This window comes from Peromyscus eremicus, chromosome 12, assembly GCF_949786415.1.
Source record: "Peromyscus eremicus chromosome 12, PerEre_H2_v1, whole genome shotgun sequence".
Classification (NCBI taxonomy): Eukaryota; Metazoa; Chordata; class Mammalia; order Rodentia; family Cricetidae; genus Peromyscus; species Peromyscus eremicus.
The window spans coordinates 364,538-386,268 of NC_081428.1; the positions used below are offsets into that span (position 1 = coordinate 364,538).

The 21,731-nt window shown below is 47.9% G+C and overlaps 1 protein-coding gene across 1 annotated transcript in view; it reads left to right on the plus strand.

Annotated features, from left to right (window-relative positions):
* Positions 1-21,450, plus strand: part of Prdm15 (PR/SET domain 15) — a 79,163-nt gene extending 57,713 nt beyond the window's left edge. Inside the window, exons 12-24 of the mRNA XM_059277688.1 lie at positions 1,127-1,294; positions 2,691-2,785; positions 5,218-5,349; positions 6,231-6,365; positions 6,898-7,061; positions 7,798-7,877; positions 8,499-8,618; positions 10,829-10,960; positions 14,402-14,485; positions 14,818-14,993; positions 16,715-16,795; positions 18,379-18,588; positions 19,561-21,450. Coding sequence (XP_059133671.1) covers positions 1,127-1,294; positions 2,691-2,785; positions 5,218-5,349; positions 6,231-6,365; positions 6,898-7,061; positions 7,798-7,877; positions 8,499-8,618; positions 10,829-10,960; positions 14,402-14,485; positions 14,818-14,993; positions 16,715-16,795; positions 18,379-18,588; positions 19,561-20,037 — 2,054 coding nt within the window. The 3' untranslated portion in view covers positions 20,038-21,450. The remainder of the gene's footprint in view (positions 1-1,126; positions 1,295-2,690; positions 2,786-5,217; positions 5,350-6,230; positions 6,366-6,897; positions 7,062-7,797; positions 7,878-8,498; positions 8,619-10,828; positions 10,961-14,401; positions 14,486-14,817; positions 14,994-16,714; positions 16,796-18,378; positions 18,589-19,560) is intronic.
* Positions 21,451-21,731: the final 281 nt, after the last annotated feature.

Genomic DNA, 21,731 nt, shown 5'->3' on the forward strand with positions numbered 1-21,731 from the left:
CACAACTGACTGGGGGTCAAGGTTAGAATCTGGTATGGAGTCCTGGGATGTAACACTTCCCTAGTTCTAGGCAGCTCCCAAACAGAATGACTTGCTCAGATGTTAACAATGAATGCCTGATAAGTGGGGTTCCAAGGTATCTGTAGGGACTTCTCCCCACAGATAGGAGGACCAGTGGTAGGTGTGTGGCAGACAGTGGCTGTGTAGACTAAGGGCTTTATAGGAAAACATTTGCTGAGTCTAGAGGTGTTCTGACCTAGGGGCCTTTGCTTCTGAGAGAAGTAATGACACACTTGTCCCTTGCTACCATATACATCAACATCCATGATTCAGGAAAGAACATGTGATTTTGAGAGCTGGCCCACAAAGAGGCAAGGTACCCAAAGGATGTGGAGCAGGGACTGCAGACACCAAGCAGAGAGGACGGGGTAGATGGTAGAGTAGATTTTCAGAGGCAAGAACTACAACTTGCCTAGCTGCCTTCCAGGAGGTACTTGAAGTGGGGACCAGGATGGAGGGGTGCTAACTTCTTGCAATGTGAGCATGTGTATTTGGTGTGCTGTGTGTTGAATAGGGGTGGAGATGGGTTTGAATGTGGTGTGTATGCATGTGTATGCATACATGTGCATGTATATTTATGGAGTATGTATTGAATGAAGCGGGGGGATGTGCTTGTGTTGTTGAATATGTATGAAGTGTGTGTCCACTAAGGGAGGCCTAGACCTCTCTTCTGGAAGGTAGAGAAATTGGGGGTGTTGCGTAGGGGATGCTATAAGAGGTAATCGGGCAGAGAAGAGGCAAGCCAGCCAGTGGCACTGTGCTGGAGAAGCAGGTGAGCATGCTGAGGACACAAGGAGGGCATCCCTGGGTCTGAGGAAGCTTGTAGTGCATACAGATAGAGGGAGAGGAGCCTAGAGAGCTGTTCAGGCAGCTTTGCCCAGTGAGGAGAGCTGGCACACCAGTGCATATTTATATGTCTAGCTGAGGACACAGCTGATGAGCTCTGAGCACAGTGCCCTGCTGTTCTCCTGTTGGATTCCTCTTTTCACCCTGCTGAGGCATACATGCTGGAGCCTGGTCAAGGGTGATTTACCGCACATTGTGTATTTGTTTACTCTCTGGACAGATGACAAGACGTTCCAATGTGAGATGTGTTTCAGATTCTTCTCCACTAACAGCAACCTCTCCAAGCACAAGAAGAAACATGGGGACAAGAAATTTGCCTGTGAGGTCTGCAGTAAGATGTTCTACCGCAAGGATGTCATGCTGGACCACCAGAGGCGGCACCTGGATGGTGAGCCTGGGGTCTGGAATGCCTTCCTTCTGACCTGGTGACCCTCTTCTTAATCCTGGGGTTCTAGGATGGTGTTAGCAGTGTCATGAACAGAGGGAAGTGCTTGGAACAGTGGGGAATAAATAAACACAGCTAGACTGCTCTGAGTGTTGGCTGTTAGGCAGTTATTTGAAAGTATTTCTTTTTTCTTTCTTTTCTTTTCTTTTCTTTTTTTTTTTTTTTGTTTTGGTTTTTTGAGACAGGGTTTCTCTGTGTAGTTGAAAGTATTTTTTTAGAGAACTTTTTAATACTATGAAGAATGATTTTAGTGTGATGGAATGTAGGAAAGGCCAATATGGTGTCATATATACAGCAGGCTCAGCCATGTAAATGGAGTGGTATATGCTGGTGGGAAGTGTGGTTGGGAAGTTTACACAGTATGTGAGGTCAGAAAAAGACCCATTAGAGTCAGCTCTCCACACATGTGTGGCAGCCACAAGGGTAGAATTAGAAGTGGAACAGAGGTTAAAGTCAGCATTCTGATTAAGGCTATCCTTATTTTCCCCACTAAGAGTCACAACCCCTTTGTCAGTAACACTCACTGACATAAACACTCTTTGGTAGTGTTTGAAAACACCATTTACAGAATGAATTCAGGCTGTGTGGAAAGCATAACTGCCAGATACATGCGCATGAGTTTATGAAAACAAGATCAGGTCACATCTCTTGTAAGTTCCTACACTTTGCTTTCCCCCTGCCCTTCAGTTCCCTGTCAGTTCATAAAGACCTACAGCATGGTCCCATGAGATCCTTAGGAGTGTACTCTGGGCCCCACCCAGCCTCCGAGAACCATGGGCAAATCACTGCACCTTAGTTCTCCTGCTTGCAATAATGGTGGTAATAATTGTTCCTCTTGAGGTCAGTGTCATAGTTGAACCTGACCTTGCCATTGGTTTCCTTCAGGCCCAACACAAATCAGTTGCTCAGAACCAAGGATGCTCTGGGCCCTGCTGGAAGCCACTGTTTTCTGTGATGAACCTGGGTGGACTAGATATACCACTCACAACTCACATACTTCATTTGTTTGTTTGGTTGGTTGGTTAGATGGAGTTGTTTAGTTTTGGGGTTTGTTGTTGTTGTTGTTGTTTTGTTTTTTTGGTTTTCGTTTTTTTCAAGATAGGGTTTCTCTGTGTAACAGCTCTAGCTGTCCTGAAATTCACTTTGTAGACCAGGCTCAGGGCTAGACCAGCACTGCCTGGCCAGATGAGTCTTGCTGTGTTGCTCATGAGCTCAAGCAACCCCCTATCAGCCTCTTGTATATCTGGTTCCACAATACTTTCAGCATAGTTCCCAGTCAGTTCTGGGATCTGACCTGTACCGTGTGGCCTCACACTGACTATCTGGTCTGGGATTTCAGGTGTGCGGCGAGTGAAGAGAGAAGACTTGGAGGCCAGTGGGGAAAGCCTGGTTCGTTACAAGAAAGAACCTTCTGGATGCCCAGTATGTGGCAAGGTAATGTTCTGCAGTTACTGTTGGTGTTGGATGGCAGGTCCCTACTCTCTAAGCTCAAGCTCAGAGCTGCAAACAAGGAACTTGTAGACATGCGCAGCCCACAGCCTACAGTCCCCTGGCACCCCCAGATAACTGTGAATGCAGCCCAATACAAAAATCATACATTAAGGGATAACACATGTCCTAGTTAGGTTTCTGTTGCTGTGGTAAACTGTGACCAAAAGCAACTGGAAGGGGAAAGAGTTGCTTAGAGTCCGTCATGAAGGGAGGGCAGGGCAGGAACTCAGTCAGAACTGGAGACAGGAGCTGAAGCGGAGGCCATGAATCAGGACTGCTTACTGGATTACTTCCATGTCTTGCTCAGCTTGCTTTATTATAGCACCCAGGACCACCACAGTGAGCTTTCATCAGTAATTATCAAGAAAATGCCCCCACAGTCTTGCCTACAGGTCAGTCTGATGGAGGTATTTCTCAACTGATGTTCCCTTCTCAGAGATGACTCTAACTTATGTCAAATTGACCAGAGAGCTAACCAGCACAAAGAGGTTTGTTTTTGGCTTTCAGTTGTACTGTGCAGTTCTTAAGTGTGAAGTCTGTAAACAATAACCATGTTTCAGTGTCAAAAGGTTAGACACACCTGCTAGGGCAACAGTGTTCAGGGACTACCAGTGTTTATCAATTGTTTTTAACCGAAGGTTACACATTTGGCGTTATGGTCTCTGCAACCTGGGATGGGTTTCCAATAAATCTGTGGAGAATTTTTTTTTTGTCCCTTCCACTCTATGGAACATGTTGTCCTCATGAGTGTTTGGACTTTGTCCTCATATTCACATTTGAAGGGGCAAGATACCCTGGGGCTTTAGGCTGTCCATGCCAGCCACCCCTGGTCAGTGACCAGGTAGTATTTTCTAAGTTAGGAGTAGCCCACCCCATGGTGATCAAGGTTAAGTTCTTGCCTGGACAGCCTGTGCTGTTGTACCGGTGTCCCCACATGATCTACCCTGGCCTTGGCCATGCCTGTGGTGTAGGCATCTGGGGCTCCCAACCCCTGTCTAGGCTGCCACATACACATTGTCCCATTCTTCACACATGAACACCACTTCTTAACTGAAAATGCCATTGCTTGTTCATTAGACTCAACTCTGACAATTCAGGTAATTGGAAGTACTAGCTGTTCCCCAGAGGACCAGAAGTCACGTCCCTTACTGCACAGAGCACATGCTGAGGATGCAGGTTCTAGAAAGGGTTCTCTGTGCAAGTGTACACTAGGTATACAGATTCTTGAGAGGCTTCTGTGCGTGTGACCCAAGCAGCCTCTGGTGTTGCTTAGAGGAGGGGCTACTGCTGAGCCTATCACAGCTACACACGGGAGCTACTGGCACAGAGTAGCGTTGGCACCAGGGCACCACCACACTGGTGAACCCAGCCCCACATGGCTGTCTACTCCTGATTGTGAACGTGTGGCAGCACTGCCAGATCCAGCAGTGCTTTCAAAAGGAAGTGAAAAGTTCTGCTTCCATGATGTTTCTTGGTTTCTTTGAACCCACAGAGCAAGCCAAAGCCTGTGGATCAGGAGAGCAGTGAATCCATGTGGGGCCTTTGACCTTAAACTGTGGATTTGGGGGCCAGACAGTGCAGGGACAAGGAGATGGAGCCCATGGCAAGACAAGTAGGTCCCAGGGCACCTCATCTGAGGAAAGTCCTGCTATTGGATGCTCCGTGATCAGTGGGGCTCCTGGAACCCTCGTGATGGTTGCATATCTGCCTTGTAGACCCCATGTTCCCAGCCCCAGCTCAGGGGAGGACTGGTGTGGATGCTTGAGTGAATCCTCATCTATCCCTCTAGGCTGGAAATAGAAAACAACATGAAACAGTACTCAAACTGGGTTGAGTGTCTTTTGGTATCTGCTTTAAGAAACTTGCAGGTATATCTGCATGGCTCCCCAGCAGGCTCTGTGCCACTGAGCTGTTGAACTCAGGATAAGTACTCTGCTGTGCTCGAATTGCAGCAGAGACTGGAAACAGAGTCCTGTCTTGTGGTTTGAATGTATGTCTAAATCACCATAAGTTTAGACAGGTGGTGGTGGTGCACGCCTTTAATCCCAGCACTTGGGAGGCAGAGACAGGTGGGTATCTTGAGTTCAAGGCCAGCCTGGTCTACAGAACAAGTTCCAGGACACCCAGAATGGTTACACAGAGAAATCCAGTCTCAAAAGGAAGGAAGGAAGGCAGGCAGGCAGGAAGGAAGGAAGGAAGGAAGGAAGGAAGGAAGGAAGGAAGGAAGGAAGAAAGGAAGGAAGGAAGGAAGGAAGGAGAAATCACCATAAGTCTAGAAGAACTTGCTAGGTGTCCCTAGGCCTGGGGGCCACAGGGATTGGCTCCTGTGTATATCCAATAGCCTAGCCCTCACTGCACTGGTTCCCTGTCCTCAGGTGTTCTCTTGCCGGAGCAACATGAACAAGCATCTGCTGACCCACGGTGACAAGAAGTACACCTGCGAGATCTGCGGGCGCAAGTTCTTCCGAGTGGACGTGCTCAGGGACCACATCCACGTCCACTTCAAGGTACAGGTCTCCCACAGGTGATGCTCAGTGACCTGGCCCACCCAGCGTCTGTGTTAGTTTTTATGCTCCGACAAAACACACAGATGAGGCATTCACCAACAACAGACTGTATTTCACAGTTCTGGAGCTGGAAGGTAAGATGAAGGTGCTGGAGTGTTCATTGTCTGCTGAGGGCTTCCTCACTCATACATCACCTTCATGCTGTGCTCTCACATAGTGGAAGGATGAGAATTTTTCTGGGGTCTGCTTTTAGAGGCTCTAATCCTACTCACAGCGCCCACTGTCAGACCTCTCATTCCCCGAAGGGCTTACTCTCTCACACTGTTACCTTAGGTGAAGTTTTGGCATTCACATTGCCACCCCGGCCTTCTGCAATTGTCGTCATGGTACCGGCAGGCTCTTCATACAGACTTGCACTGTTACACCTATTTGTCCAGCTGTAGGGCCCAAATAGAATCTCCCAGTGCGGGGCCTGACAGATTACTCTTTCTGGGCCTTTCCCAGGAGAATAGGTGTAAGGAGGGTGGCACTCTGCTGCCTTCCTGCCTTTAGGGAAAAGAAGAGCTGTGCAGGAGCCCAGGGCAGAGAAAACTGGGTGTGAGGACAGATGGAAGAAGCACCTGAGTCAAAGGCCCAGTCCGGAGCACTGCTGCAGCAGCCTGGGATGTCCTCCAGGACTCTCCTGGGCATAGGTGGGATTTTGCTAGGCAGGTAGCATAATGACCCTGAGAGCTGGTAAGTGCCGGGACCACAGGATGGCAAGCCCAGTGCCATCCAAAGGGACATAGATATAGCTCACTAGGCAAGCAACTGATTCCCTGAAAGTACTGACCAGAGCTCCAGCGTACTGCATTAAGGCTAGGTTTGTGGTTGTTCTGCAGGACATCGCACTAATGGATGACCACCAGCGGGAAGAGTTCATCGGCAAGATTGGGATCTCCTCAGAGGAGAACGATGACAACTCTGATGAGAGTGCAGACTCCGAGCCTCACAAATACAGCTGCAAGAGATGCCAGGTACTCAGCACCCCACCTGTAAGCACAGCGGCAGGGGAGGGGATTGGGACCATGGAGCTGTGGGGGAACCTACAGCACTGTTTTGTCCATTTCCTCCATTAAAGAAGGTTGTCCCGTATCACTTGAGCTTAGGGATGTTTACTGTGGGATCTCACACACATCAGAACTCGCTTGTGGCTTGGTGTGCACATAAGCAGACTGCTGACTGGGGTGGGGCTCGTGTCCTGGGAACTGGCCTAAGTAGCCTCACTAGCCTCAGACTGGTATGCCTTGCCCTGTCCAGCCTGCAGCTGGTCCATGCTTCACAAGGCAGGGTCCATGCTTTCAGGAAGGACAATTGATTTCCAAGCAGCTCATGACCTGAGTTTCCAGAAGCCTATCCTGTAAGTGGCAAGCTTCTGTACCATAGTCATCGCCCCCCACCCCACCCCATGTATAACTGACCATCCCAATTGTGTCTGGCTGATTCAAGTGTAACAGAGTTGCCCAGAGATGGCAGTGAGTCAGCAGCCTCCACCCTGTGTGCTTATAGCTCACCTTTGGCCGTGGGAAGGAATACCTGAAGCACATCATGGAGGTGCACAAGGAGAAGGGTCATGGCTGCAGCATCTGCCACCGGCGCTTTGCACTCAAGGCCACCTACCATGCCCACATGGTCATCCACCGAGAGAACCTGCCTGATCCCAACGTGCAGAAGTAAGACTCCAAGGCTCTAAGGAAGAGAGGGACTCTGCAAAGCCATAGTGTTAGCCTAGCAAGTCACAATCACTGAGTCATCATATGCCAGATATTGGGGCACCAGCCTCCTAGGCCCCATTTTTCGCCCTAATTTTTTGCCTTACAGGATTCTAAAGTATGTTGTCATACTTGACAAGCCAGCACTGCCTTTCTGCTGTAGCTAGGTTTTGTTAGTGCTGCCCCATGTCAAAGGTCAGCCCATGACCAACAGGATGACTGGATTCGTCTCCCAGAGCTGCCATGACCAAGTACTTCACACTTCAGCGTCCTGGAGCCTGGGGTCCCATATCCAGTGTCTTGTCTTGGGGTTGGTTCCTCCTAAACTCTCCTTGACTAACAGTGGCATCTTCTGTGCCCTCATAGGCTCAGCCTTCAGTACATGACTCTTATCTCTTATCTGGAGTCACCCTGATGACCCCATTTTACCTTGATCTGCTCTGTAAATGCCTGTCTCCACATATAGCCACATTCTGGGCTAGGACTGCAGCAGCAATGTGAGGGACAGAGTTCAGCCCATTACAGAAAAGCTGAGACACATAGCATCTTCTTGCCTCACCTCCATGGACAATGGAACTTTCACACATGCCCTTCACAGCTGAGCAGACCCTCAGAGCAGACAAAGGCTTCACAGTGGATGAGCCCCTCAGGTGATGAGCCCCCTGGGGGCGCTCCTGAGGTTTGTCTCTACTTTCAGGTACATTCATCCCTGTGAGATCTGTGGGCGGATCTTCAATAGCATCGGGAACTTGGAGCGCCACAAACTTATCCACACAGGTAACGTGCTCCTGCAGTGACGTATGGTGCCAAGTCACCTGCCCAGCGGCAGGATTCCTACATCCCTCTCCCTGGCTCCTCACACTGCAGCCCCGTTTCTCCAGCTTTCACCCTGGCCTCCCCTGACACTTGCAGCACATCCCTTCCCATCCACCTGTGTCCACTCCAGGTTCTCAGGGCCTTCTCATGCCAAAGACTCCCATGAAGCATGTTGAAAAGGCAGCTCACAGTGTCACTGAGCTGAGACCGCTTTCTGAGATATCTTGTGGGCTAAGGCTTTCAGGCACTGTAGCTGAAGTTTTCTCCAGTCCTGCCCAGCCCCAGTGCTGTGTATATCACTCTGTACAAATAAAATGCTGATTGGCCAGTAGCCAGGCAGGAAGTATAGGCGGGACAAGCAGAGAAGAGAATTCTGGGAACAGGAAGGCTGAGTCAGGAGACGCTGTCAGCCGCCATAAGTACCAACATGTAAGATACTGGTAAGCCACGAGCCATGTGGCAAGGTGTAGATTTATAGAAATGGAAGAGTCTGTGTGTTTATTTTATAAGTGGGCTGCGGGACTGCCAGGGCTTGGCAGGAGCTTCTCTCCAGCTACAAGGCGCTGCTGTGTTTGTTTACAGGTGTGAAAAGCCATGCCTGTGAGCAGTGTGGGAAGTCCTTTGCCAGGAAAGACATGCTGAAAGAGCACATGCGTGTGCATGACAACATCCGAGAGTACCTGTGTGCCGAGTGCGGGAAAGGTGTGTGCCTGGAACCCCAGGAGGTCTCTCTGGAGCCATGGGACATCCCAGGGCACTAGAGCATGTTCATCCATCATCTAGCTTGCTTATGATCACTAAAATTGTAGACCTGAACCTAGACATAGTCGGTGTCCACGACAGTGGTTAGCTGCTAGGAACCATGGTTCTTCTTGGCAAAGGGTCCCAGGCACAGGAAATCATCTTTCTCAAAATCACATCATGAATCACAAAATTATCCATAAAGACACCTCTATAGCCTACAGGAAAAGCTGGATGTTTCAAGTTCTGTTGTGTAAGACAGCATCCATGCAGCCCAGGCTGGCCTCCTGCTTGATGTGTAACCAAGGATGGCCTTGCATACAACCTCTCTCACCAAGCCCCTTCCTGCCTAGTTCTGCCTGTCTCTCCCTTCTCTTTCCACATACTATGTGGGTTCTCTCATCCCCTAGTCTCACTTAGAACAGAAGTCCCATGAAGCCAGAGGGCTCTGTCTAGCATACCACCTGGTGTCTAATGCCTGGCACATAAATAGTGAGATCATAGCAGTTATGGGAGTGAATAAATGAGACCATGAATAGGTGTTGGAACTGCAAGGGTGAGGTTTGTACCAACTAACTTCAGTCCTTTGCAAGAAAGACAGATCAAGAACAGACCAGTTACCTAAAGAATAGTCGGCTAGGGGTCAAGCTTTGGCTGGATCTCTCATCACCTATGATTTTTGTCCCTGGGTGGTGGGGGCTGTATGACATTTTTAATTGGAGGGTTGGGAGGAGGGAGAAATTAAGGTAAAATTGTTCTTCCATAGTCAGAAAGGACTGGCACTTTACCCAGCCAGGGACTGACAGATAGGAGACTCAGGGTGACACTTGTGTGCCCTCTGCTGTCTCTGACTTGACTAGCCCTGTGGCGCAGCTGGGTTGCCTGAAGTCAGCTCTCCACACTGAGATAAGTGAAGGTGAGTAGAGACAAAATGGGACTGGGTGGGCTATTGTCCAGCTGAGGCCGAAGCCAGGAGTGGGCTCTGAGCCCACTGCTCCCACCCAGTGTGGCAGCACTGTGGCTTGTCCACTGCTGGGGGCGGGGTGGTCTAAGGACTGCACTCACCCAGCTGGGCCTTGGCTGCTAAGGATGCTTCACCCCTTTCCTCAACCTAAGTCTGAAGTCATGGCTTTGGATTGTTTCAATGCCTAAAATTGGCAGCAACAAGTTAAAAGTCTAGTGGTCTGACAAGGTGGCATGAATGGTGGAGGTGCTTGCACATGGGTGTGATGACTTTAGTTTGATCCCTGTACCTGCAAGGTGGCAAGGACTGACTCTGGAGAGTTGTCCTCTGACCTTGCATGTTCCTTCTCTCTCTCTCTCTCTCTCTCTCTCTCTCTCTCTCTCTCTCTCTCTCTCTCTCTCTCTCTCTCTCTCTCTCACACACACACACACACACACACACACACACACACACACACACACACACACAAAAGAATATTTTTTTAAAGAATGGCTTTTTCTGTTTTTTTGTTGTTGTTGTTGTTTGAAACAGGGTTTTTTCATGTAATTCTGGCTGTCCTGGAACTTTTTAGACCAGGTTGGCCTCAAACTCACAGAGATCCATCTGCCTCTGCCTCCTGAATGCTAGGACTAAAGGTGTGTGCCACCACCACCTGGCAAGAATGACTTTTTAGCCGGGCGGTGGTGGCGCACGCCTTTAATCCCAGCACTCGGGAGGCAGAGCCAGGCGGATCTCTGTGAGTTCGAGGCCAGCCTGGGCTACCAAGTGAGTTTCAGGAAAGGCGCAAAGCTACACAGAGAAACCTCGTCTCGAAAAACCAAAAAAAAAAAAAAAGAATGACTTTTTAAAAAAATAAACGTAGATCTGGTGTCCTCATCTTAGTTAACATTTGTGTCATCAAGACAGACAAGAAGCCCTAGTCCTTCTGTATATCTCACTGCATCATCTTGGGTGCTGTTGTTGACACACTGCATCTTAATGTCACAGTGAATCTCTAGTGGCCTCCTGGGTGTTAACTTTGTGGGCACTTCATCATGTAGAGTGGGACCCTCTGAGGCCACAGCCTATTTCTCCCAAGCCCATTCTGTGTCTATGGAAATTGTGCCCACTGGGTTCAGATGGGAGCTTCAGGGGAGTGGATTGGGACACAAATGCCCTGGGGCAGATTCTGGGCAGTCTGGCACTCATGCTGATCTGTTTCCTGTAGGCATGAAGACCAAGCATGCACTGCGCCACCACATGAAGCTGCACAAGGGCATCAAGGAGTATGAGTGCAAAGAATGCCACCGCAAGTTTGCTCAGAAGGTCAACATGCTCAAGCACTACAAGCGGCACACAGGTGTGTCCTGTCTCAGTTCTGCCTGGTCTCCAAACCGATGGCCCTAGAGTGAGTGCTGAAGGTCTGTGCAGGCACCTTTTCATACGTTTGCCAACGTCTTTGACTAGATGCCTGGAAATCATAGCCACTTACTGGGGCACCCCATGTCTGCAAAGGATCACAAACCCATCCCACTACCAGTGTGAGATCTTTTTTTTCCACATCTCTTAAGTGGTTTGTTGTTGTTGTTTTGGTTTGGTTTGGTTTTAGTTTTCAAGACAGGGTTTCACTCTATAGCCCTGGCTGTCCTTGAACTCACAGAGATCCACCTCCCTCCTGAATGCTAGGATTAAAAGCATGAGCCACCACTGCCCAGCATTTTCTTTTTTTTTTTTTTTTTTTGACTTTTAATAATAGCTATTTTAACTAGGGTGAGATGGCTCCTCATTAGAGTGTTGGTTTTCAGTTCATTGGTGGCTGATGGTAGTGAGCATTTTTCATATATTTGTGTCTATTCTGATCATTTCTGGTTTTTAGCTTGCAGTGCTTATTTCTAAAGTTTTGGCTCATTATACATTGTTCTTATTAACCTTCTGTCAGATGACTGGCTGATGAGTGTCTTCTCCCACTCTATCTGTTGTCTCTTTGCTCTGCGAGCTGTTTCCTTTGCTCTGGAAAAGTCTCATGGTTTGATGTGTAGTTTTGTTTTTGTTTCCTGGGCTTCAAGGCTCATCTCACATAGTCATCGCTCTACCAACATCTTGAAGTGTTTCTCCTAACTTTTCTTTTAGTACCAAAGATATTTAATCTTTGACCCATTCTAAGTTGGTTTTTGTAGAGATAAGGGTCAAGTTTGAAGCTTCTGAATGTAGACATCCAGTTTTCCTGACACCTTTGTTGAGATTCAGTTGACTGTACATGCATGACTTTATTTTAGGGTCTGTTCTGTGGATGTGTGTGTTTGTTTCTAATGCTAGCACCATTGTGGTTTTGTACCTGTGATTCTGGTAGTGTCTTGAAACCAGGCACTAGTACCTGCAGCTCTGTGCATTTTGTTCCAGGTCACTTCTGCTACGTCTGCCAGGCTTCCCCACAAACTTCAGGATTGTTTTTCTGGTTTTGTGAAGAAGTCATTGGCATATTGCACTGAATCTGTAAATCACTTTGTGTCAACATTTTAACAGTAGTCATTCTTACAGTCCATGAATAAGGAACATCTCTCCAGTATTTGGTGTCATCAGTGGCTTTAAAATATACTTTAAGCTAGTCAGTGGTGGCACACACCTTTATTCCCAGCATTTGGGATTCAGAGCAGGTGGATCTCTGTGAGTTTGAGGACAGTCTGGTCTATAGAGTGAGTTCCAGGACAACCAGGGCTACACGGAGAAACTCTGTCTCAAAAAACCAAAAAACAAAATATACTTTAATGAAAAGACTTCCTTTTAAATAAAAATGACTTGTATTTTGTAATCGAAGCTGTGGTGGCATCAGACTTTGCAACATGATCCACAGGCTTCAGCAGCCAGTACTCTAACACTTCAGGGCTCCTGAGGCACGTGAGGGACATCTTCTGTCTGTTGGAAATCCCTGTGGCAGCCCCAGGGACTAGACTCTTTCTCAGGTGTTTGACCACTTTGAATTCAGTATTACCTAAAGGGATGTTCTTGTGAACTTGAGGGATGTGCTCTTTTCACTAGTCCCAGCATCTTGATTGTATCTTTTCCCCAATATGGACACCTTTTTTATACTAATTATTCTGGTAACTGTGTGTAGCTTATGTGGGTGCCAGGAGTCCCCATCGTATTTTTTGGATCTTTGGGTCTAGGCTTGAAAGACTTGATTTAAAAGTCTTAATTTGGTAAATTTATGATGAATCCAGTGTGTGCCAATGAGAAATTGTACATCTTTTGTCATGATCTGTTGTGTATCTGAGGACTCTGAACTACTGAGCACAGAATCCCTGTCCTGAATATGGAAATTCTTCTCTTCAGAAGCATCTGCTAAAAGTCCAACCTGAACTTCCCTACTGACTCAGGATTTTTTTTTTTAACTGTATAAAATGACAGGCTGCATAACATTTTCCTACATGTAGATAATGTATGTTTTCATGATTTCTTCCCCAGCAGATAAATATTGTTGATGTGTGTGTGTGTGTGTGTGTGTGTGTGTGTGTGTGTGTGTGTGTATACATATCTTTGTTCCCCCTACCCCCACCTCAGAGGCTGGCCTTGAACTCATTGTGTAACTAAGGATGACCTGGAACTTCTGAATCCTCCTGTCTCTGCGATCTGAGTGCTGGATTACAGGTGTGCACTACCACGCCTGGTTTATGTAGTACACAGGGTCAGACCCAGGGCTTTGTGCATGCCAGGTGAGCACTCTGCTCACTGAGCCATATCCTCAGCCTTCAGGTCTTTGTATGTGCAGTTTTGTGTGTGTGTGTGTGTGTGTTATGTAATTCTAATTCAGAAGATCTTAGTGGAGTCTTCAGGCTTTACCACATGGAGACATGCTGTGTACAAATAGGGATGATTCAACTTCCACTCTTCCTGCATGCTTGTTTTTGTTCCTCTCTTGCCTAATGGCCATGCTAAAACTTAAGGTGCTATCTTGACTACAAGTGTGGGAATCAACACCTTGTCTCCTTTCAGATTATAGTGGAGCCTGCTTCAGTGTCTCCCTTTTGGTACAGTGCTGGCTCTGCATTTGCCATGCATAACCTCATGCTGAGGTATGATTCTTCTGCACCTGGTTTGTTAACATTTTATTTTGAAGGGACATTTGATTTTATCAGATGCTTTTTCTCCATCTATTTGAGATGATCATGAAATTCTGTGCTGATATTTTGGCCCTTCATTCTGTTGATGTGTCATACCGCATTTGCCAATTTACTTAGATTGAACCATCCTTGCATCCTGGGATGGATTCTGCTTGATCTTGCTCATCCTGTGGATGTGCTGGTAGATAGTGAAAAAAATCCCTGGCGCTTTGTGTGACCACAGCAGCTCTGCTGTCTCTCAGGGAGATATTCCCATTCTTGTCTTGGGTCCTGACTTTCTCTTGCTGTTTAATCTCTTAATGCATGTCTCAGAAGCTACCCAAGGCCTTTTGAAGCTCAGTAGGGGTATAGGTGAATTATCCTGCTCAGAGAAACTGTTGCTGTCTCCACCCCTGGGCTCTCTTCTCTACATCTGTGTTCTTGGACCTTCCCAAATCTCTTCATTTTTAAAAATATGAAGTGTCATATAAAGGGCTAAATTTTTGAGGTCACAGTTTTCTGGGTAAATTTGGGAATAAATGCTGTTTTTGTTTTTTGGTTGTTTTTGTTGTTGTTATTGTTGTTTTCTGACAATTTACCATTCCTCTGAGGTGCTACAAATCCTGGAGCATGAGACATCCTCTGTGTATACTTAAATTGAAAACTCACCAAGTATGTGATATCCAATATGACTTTTCCTGCAGGAATAAAAGACTTCATGTGCGAATTGTGTGGGAAGACATTCAGCGAGAGGAACACAATGGAGACCCACAAGCTCATCCACACAGGTAACTGAGTCCCAAGGATGGTTCAGCTGTCTGAATATGCAGGAATGGGACCACCTGCTCTGTTTCACAAACACTTGCAGAATAGGACTCTCTTGGTTTGATGCAGCTCCTTGGCCTCTAAACCCCACTGTGCCTTTCCAGCGTCTGTTCTTCAAGGACAAAGGTCAGTCGTTCCTGCTAGTCTTGAGCACTGGTGTCCGACTGGTCTGACCAGGTGATGGCTGTCTAGAGGAGCAGAGGGTATGGCAGGTGCTTGGCTTGAGAGGTGACTGACATTGACGGCTCTCTGTTGACTTGCATTTCTCTTTTCTACCCCACTTGTATGTGAGAAGTGGGCAAGCAGTGGACTTGTTCCGTGTGTGACAAGAAGTACGTCACGGAGTACATGCTTCAGAAACATGTCCAGCTCACCCATGACAAGGTGGAAGCACAGAGCTGCCAGCTGTGTGGCACCAAGGTGTCCACCCGGGCCTCCATGAGCAGACACATGCGGCGCAAGCACCCTGAGGTTAGCCTGGTGGGGGCTCATTCACATCTACCCATAGCATAGCCTGGCCCCATTGTGGGCTTGGGGTGCCTGTACTGCTATGAGACCCCTTTGTCCTCATGCAATGTGAGTTTAAGATTGAGCCCTGGTCTTATGTCTGAACTATATCATCTTTTTTTTTCTTCCTGAGACAAGATCATGTGTAGCCCAGATTGGCCTAGAACTCACTATGTATCTGAGGATGACTTTGAACTTCTCTGAGTGCTGGAATTGCAGGCATGTACCACCACACCCAGTTTTATGTGTTGCTGATCCTTGAACCCAGGGCTTCATGCATGCTAGGCAAGCACTCAGTCAACTGAGCCCTAGTCCAACCACCTTCTTCTCACAACAAAACTAGATAAATAGTTAAAGTTACTAGACCCCTAAGAAGAAGAGAGACTTTCTGAGCATGAGGGTCACAAAAGAAGTTGTACCCAAAGTATTGCTAGATTTGAGCAGGGAAACTCTTGGGATTTCTGTAGGTTTTAAAAAAAAAAAAAGGCAAATGTAAACGAACACATTTGTGAGCTTTATCCCCTTTAACAGATGCAGACTTAGCATCAGCTGTGACAACCACTCAGTGAGAAAACCCAGTGTCTAGGGAAAGAGAATTCATGATGGAAGAAATACATATAGGTTTAAGAAACACCAGGAAGACTTCTGCTTTCCTGTGGGTCCCTGAGTGCTGATTCGATCAGGAGACACAGTCCTCAGAGGCCCATTAGTGTTCTCTTGGCTCAAGCATGGTTCAGAAAAGGGCCCAGAATGGGCTTTTGTCTAGAGGTTCAAAGATGGAGCTCCCTGCCATCCTCATGAATAGTGTACATTTTTCCACTTTGCTTTCTTCTGCTGAGCAACAGATTTAAGGAATGTTGGGGTAAGGTCAGATGTAGAGCCTTCCCCAGGCTTACAGCTTCTCTACACCAGGTGTCTGGCAGATCACCTTTCTTACACCTTTCCAGTGCATCCATTTTCCTCCCTGTCTGTGTCTGCTGCCTTCCGTAGGACTTAGTCACAGTTACGAGATGCGCAATGAGTGTAAGCAGCTGACTAGTGTTGCTTGCCATGGATAGGACACTGGGGCTGGTGGGAGGCCGTGTGGGCTCATAGGGCAGGTCATGGAGGGAGTGCTGCATGCTAAGGACCCTTGTGAGTGGGGCTGATAAAGGAAAGGGATGACTAGGCTTGCTTTGTCACAAAGCTGACACGCACATAGCTGCATGCATTAGGCTAACAGGCACAGTGTTTGGCCCACAAAAACCTCCATTGGTGGTTCCTTATCGAGCAGTTACTGCTCTGTGTCTTAGCTTCCTCAGCTCCCTGTGATGACAGAGGGTGCACTGATACCTCACTAGAGCACATGTCATGGAGGCCACAGAAGCAGGAAGTAGCCTCCATCTAAGGACAGGAGCCACAAGTTAGCAGATAGGTACCAGATGTCCCCACCAGGCCAGAGAGCACTGTAGAGGTTTGAGATGGGAGTCAGAGACCAGGGTTGGGGGATACCCTAGAGAACATTCTAGAAGTAGTTTCAAAGTCAGAACGGAGGCTCGGAGTCAGAGCAGAGGTGAGTTTGTCAGTTAGCTGCTAGTCCCCTGCAGCAGTGGCCCTTGCACAGTGAGTTTGGATTCCTAGAGCATAATCAGGGCAGCCATTGGGTGGGCACAGCGACCCTACTCACTGCCCTCTGCCCCTTTCAGGTCCTTGCTGTGCGGATTGATGATCTTGACCACATCCCTGAGACCACCACCATTGATGCTTCCTCCATTGGCATTGTCCAGGTAAGCAGCACAGAGCACACCTGCAGGGCTGGAGTGTGAGGGGAGCAGACGTCACATACCAAGTAAACCCTGAGGGAACAGACCGTACATAGGAGCAGGCTCCAGACATACCATTGACCATGCTTTACACATCAGCGTAGTCTCACTGAGATTTGTTAGGCCTTCCTCCTGAAGTTTTCTAGACTATATCTTAGTTTTGTTGTAGTATCTATGAATTCAAATATTCAGATGTTGGTGTATATGTCTCAAGAAAATAGGTAGTTTGGGGGACTGGAGAGGTGGCTCAATGGTTAGGAACATTTGTTGCTCTTTCAAAGGACTGGGTTCAGTTCTCAGCAACCATATGTGGCTCACAGTTATCTGAAACCCTAGTTCTAGGGAATCCAATACCCTCTTCTGACATCTGTGGGCACCAGGCGCATACACGGTGCACATACTTGTTGCACATACATAGATGCAAGTGACACTCATATACATAAAACAAATGTAAAAAAGATTCTTAAATGATCATTCCTAGAAAATTTTATTATGATTAAATTATCTTAAGCAAAATTAAACTTAACTATATTAGGCAAATCTAGAATTTTTTTTTTCTTTTTAGATAGGGCCTCACTATGTATACCTGGCTAGCCTGGAACTCTATGTAGTCCACACTGGCCTTGAACTCACAGAGCTCCACCTGCCTCTGCCTCCCCAGTACTGGGATTATAAGTGTGTACCACCACACCAGGCCAAACCTAGCTTTTAAAGGAACTTTTACTCAATACTTTTTTTTGAGACATGATCTCATGTAGTCCAGGTTGATCTTGAACCTGCCATGTTGCCAAGGCTAGCCTTGAACTTCTGATCCTCCTGCCTCTACCTCTCAAATGCTAAAATCCCAGGTATGCACCATCATACCTGGATGTACTCAATATTTTTATGACACTTTTATTTTTAATCACAAAGAGAATATGTTATGCTGTAAATGTTTAAGACATCTGTACCTGAGTGCTTTGGCTTATGCTGATGAGTGTCCCATGAAAACAGGTGGCCATGTCTTATGGAATGAACGGATAGAATCCACATCTAGCCCTTCTGTAAGCTGTTTATGTACCTGACAATTCATAGGTGAGGGCAGGAAAGAAAGTCTCTCCATCTCCATACTCTGACCAGCTCCTGGTAGGTTTGTCTGCACCCAGAACCACACAGGGGCACTGAGAGTACCACTGACAGGACAGAGAGCCCTACAGCCACCGGCCCACCATGTCCTGACCTCCAGCTGTGTGGGCTGCAGCCCATCTTGCTGACACTCTCAAAGCTGTTTAAGGGAAAGGATAAGCCTGAACAGAGAGGGACAGAAAATGCCTGCGTAGTTTTAATCAAGCGTTCACATCCAGTGTTGTTCCTGCTGTGGATAGTTGCTACCAGCTTTCCTTGAGGGAAATATTTCTCATTTAACAATGTTTCTATTTGAACACAAAGTAGCTATTTCCTGTGACAGCTTGATGCCCTGTGGGTGTGTCTAGGCAGTGAATGATGCCCTGGCCCCCATCCAGATGTGACCTGCTGCCCTGTGGTTACTGACACCCATCTCCTCACAGCCTGCATTGGGCCTGGAGCAGGAGGGGCTGGCAGAAGGCAAGCATGGGAAGGCTGCCAAGCGCAGCCACAAGAGAAAGCAGAAGCCGGAGGAGGAGGCAGGGGCTCCAGTGCCCGAGGACACCACCTTCAGCGAGTACCCTGAAAAGGAGCCAGAGTTCACAGGCAGTGTGGGTGATGAAACAAATTCTGCTGTGCAGAGTATCCAACAGGTTGGTTGGTGCCTTTGTTTATATCAGAGGACAGCCACCTCTGCAGGGGCAGCTCCTCTGGACTTGAGTCCTGTCATTCATCCATGTGGGTGTCCACAGTGGTTCCAACTCTCACCCTCGCTTTCCATGTAGGCATTGTCTCACGCAAGCTGTGCCAACTGTGACCTCCAGATTACGCATGCCATTGTTAATAACAGTGTGACACTTCAGCAGTGAGAGACTGAGACATGGTTCCCAATTGGGTGCCCCAAGAGGCCTGCTAAGGAACAGGACCTGGACAAGCACCAGCCACTGAGCTGACTTCTCTGTGTGGTCTCTGATTTGCTTATCTTACATCACTTTGCCATTTGAGACCTCACTTTTCCATGTGTGTTTCGTTTTTGGAGATGATGATTCTGCAGTAAACCTGCTTGCATCCTTCTTGCCTTCCAGCACTAGGTTTGAGAAAGCTGCAGCTGTGGCTGCCTCCATAGCTACACAGGGTTTTCACAGGCCACAAGACAGGCAGGTCAGAGGGTGGATGAAGATAAAGGGTTGGCTTCCTGGCTTTTCAGGCTTGCTTTACTCATGTGTGTGTTGTGATCTGTCTGTCTCTCCTGCTGCACCTGGCTTTACATTGGCTTTACATTGATACTGGGAATAGCGTTCAGGTCCTCATGAATCAGTGGCGAGCACTTCCCCAGCGCTGGGCATACTTCACTCTTTTTCTGGCCAGTGACATTCATTTGATTTTTCCATCTCAGCATTGCCTCTGAGAACGTCCGTATTTCCTTTGTCTTTACCGCTGGTATAATTCTCCTAGGACACTGTGTTCTGCTTTCCCCAGTGGAGGCCTGGCTCTCGCTCCTTTGCCTGAGCATGCAGTTCCAGCACAGACTGTGGCCTCCAGTAGGAGGATGCTGTGGGAGGTTCTGCCTTTCTCCTTTTTGCAGAAATAATTCATTGTCTCTTTTCTCCATGTGACTCTTGCAGGTGGTGGTGACCCTAGGGGACCCGAGTGTGACTACTCCATCAAGCTCTGTCGGCCTGACCAACATCACCGTGACCCCCATCACCACTGCAGCTGGGACTCAGTTTACCAATCTACAGCCAGTAGCTGTTGGACACCTTACCAACCCTGAACGCCAGCTACAGCTGGATAACTCCATACTGACTGTGACCTTTGACACTGTCAGTGGCTCCGCCATGTTGCATAACCGCCAAAATGATGTCCAGATCCACCCACAGCCAGAAGCCTCAAACCCTCAGTCAGTGGCCCACTTCATCAACCTCACTACACTGGTGAACTCCATCACACCCCTGGGGAACCAGCTCAGTGAGCAGCACCCACTCACATGGCGGGCTGTGCCCCAGACGGACGTGTTGCAGCCACCACAAGCTCCTGCAGCCCCACAGCAGGCAGTGCAAACCCAGGTACAGAATGAACAGCAACAGATGTACAGCTACTGATAATGCGGCTGCAGAGCTGGCTGAGCTGCAGGGAGGGCTCTGAGGCCTTGAGGTTTATTTGCTGGGTACCAAACAGGGAGAGTATACACATGGCAGGATCACTGAGGTTGGGTTAGCGTTGCAAAGTTACCAGCTTAGCTGGTGCCATGGCCTTTGACAGGCAGGAGCTTAAAGCACTCCGTGGAGTTCCACCATGTGCTTCCCCAAGGTGGTGCAGTCTGGCCAGACCACAGTGTCACCCTCAGAGGTCTGTAATTGTCATGGGGCTCAGGGACACAGATAGCAGGTTCCTAGAAGCAGGTGTAATATCCCAAGAACCAGGGAGATTTGATCTTTTTTCTTTAGCACTCCAGTAATGATACTGAAACATGGCTAGCCTTCTCAGGCAGCACACAGAAGCAAACCCAGGTTTCTCCTTGCTCCTGGATTCACAAGCAGGGAGAAAGAAGTCAAGTAACTCTTCCTCTGAAGTCTCAGTTTGTTTGTCACAGGGCTGTGGCCTGAGGCCTCATATGAGAAGTATCATGAACCTCATGGGAGGCCCCTAGATCAGGCACAAAAGGCATCTTGGGAACATCCATAGATTGATTTTATGAACAGTTTGTTCATTTTATTTCATAACCACGTTATGTATTATGGCCCTCTTGTGGCCAATATTGATTTATTTTAATATGATAAAGTCGTTTGCACTGTAGGGTGTTGGTCCCTGTCTTGTGCACAGGTGCCTTGCGTGAGGGCACACACAGTTGTGTGCAAAGTAAGCCCTCATGCTCAAATCCCAATGCTCCTCCAGAGCCATCTCAGGACTCTGCCATCCAAACATATGTATTACGGTGCAGCTTAGCCACACCTTTGAGTGGAGAATGGGGAGTGAACCCATGTTTTCTTTCTGTGTAAGCCTTAATTCCAAAAGGTGGTTGTATCTGAAGACCAATTTCCTACGAAGTGGAGGAGTTCAACTCTACAGGAGAGAAGTATAGCTAGTGATTTAAGGAAACCCAGAGAGGTGTGGGTGGGGTGAGAGCAGAAGTGGTCACCATGACAGTGCAGGCAAGCTGGCCACACCTAGCTGGGGGGACTTGGCAGCACATACTTGTACCATCCCAGTGGCAACAGGCCGGACTGCCATCATGGTGTCCACAGTCCCAGCACAGGGACACAAAGAGGCAAGGTGACAGGAGAGTCTTGCTCTGTGGTCTTGCTCTTCTCATCAGTTTTTAATGTCATACAAAAGAAGAAGAACTTGAAGATGAACTTGCCTTACTTTGTCCTTGGTCCCGTATTTCCTGGATGTAGCCCGAATTGGGCAGCCACCCTGCAGAGACCCTGGCAGCTAACCAGCAGTGGGCAAAGGAAGCTGCAGTCAGCCTGATGTCAGACAAGGTGGCACTTTCTCAGCACCTCATTCCAGAGAACAAGCTTTGAGGATGGGGCTGGAGCTTGTGTTACACAGTTGGAGTCTAAGGAAGAGATGGCACTCAGATGGGTTTCCTGGCCCACACACTCCTACATCCACACAGGCCAGTCTCACCTCTCAGTTGTTGGTGTGGTGGGAGAGTCTTGGGCTTCTTAATTTATGACAGTTATTTTATGTTATTTATGTGTATAATTAACTGCTTTGTACACAGTACCCTTATCAGATGAACTTGGGCTAAAGGTGAACTGTTTTCTAAAATATTGCCTTCATTCTCCAA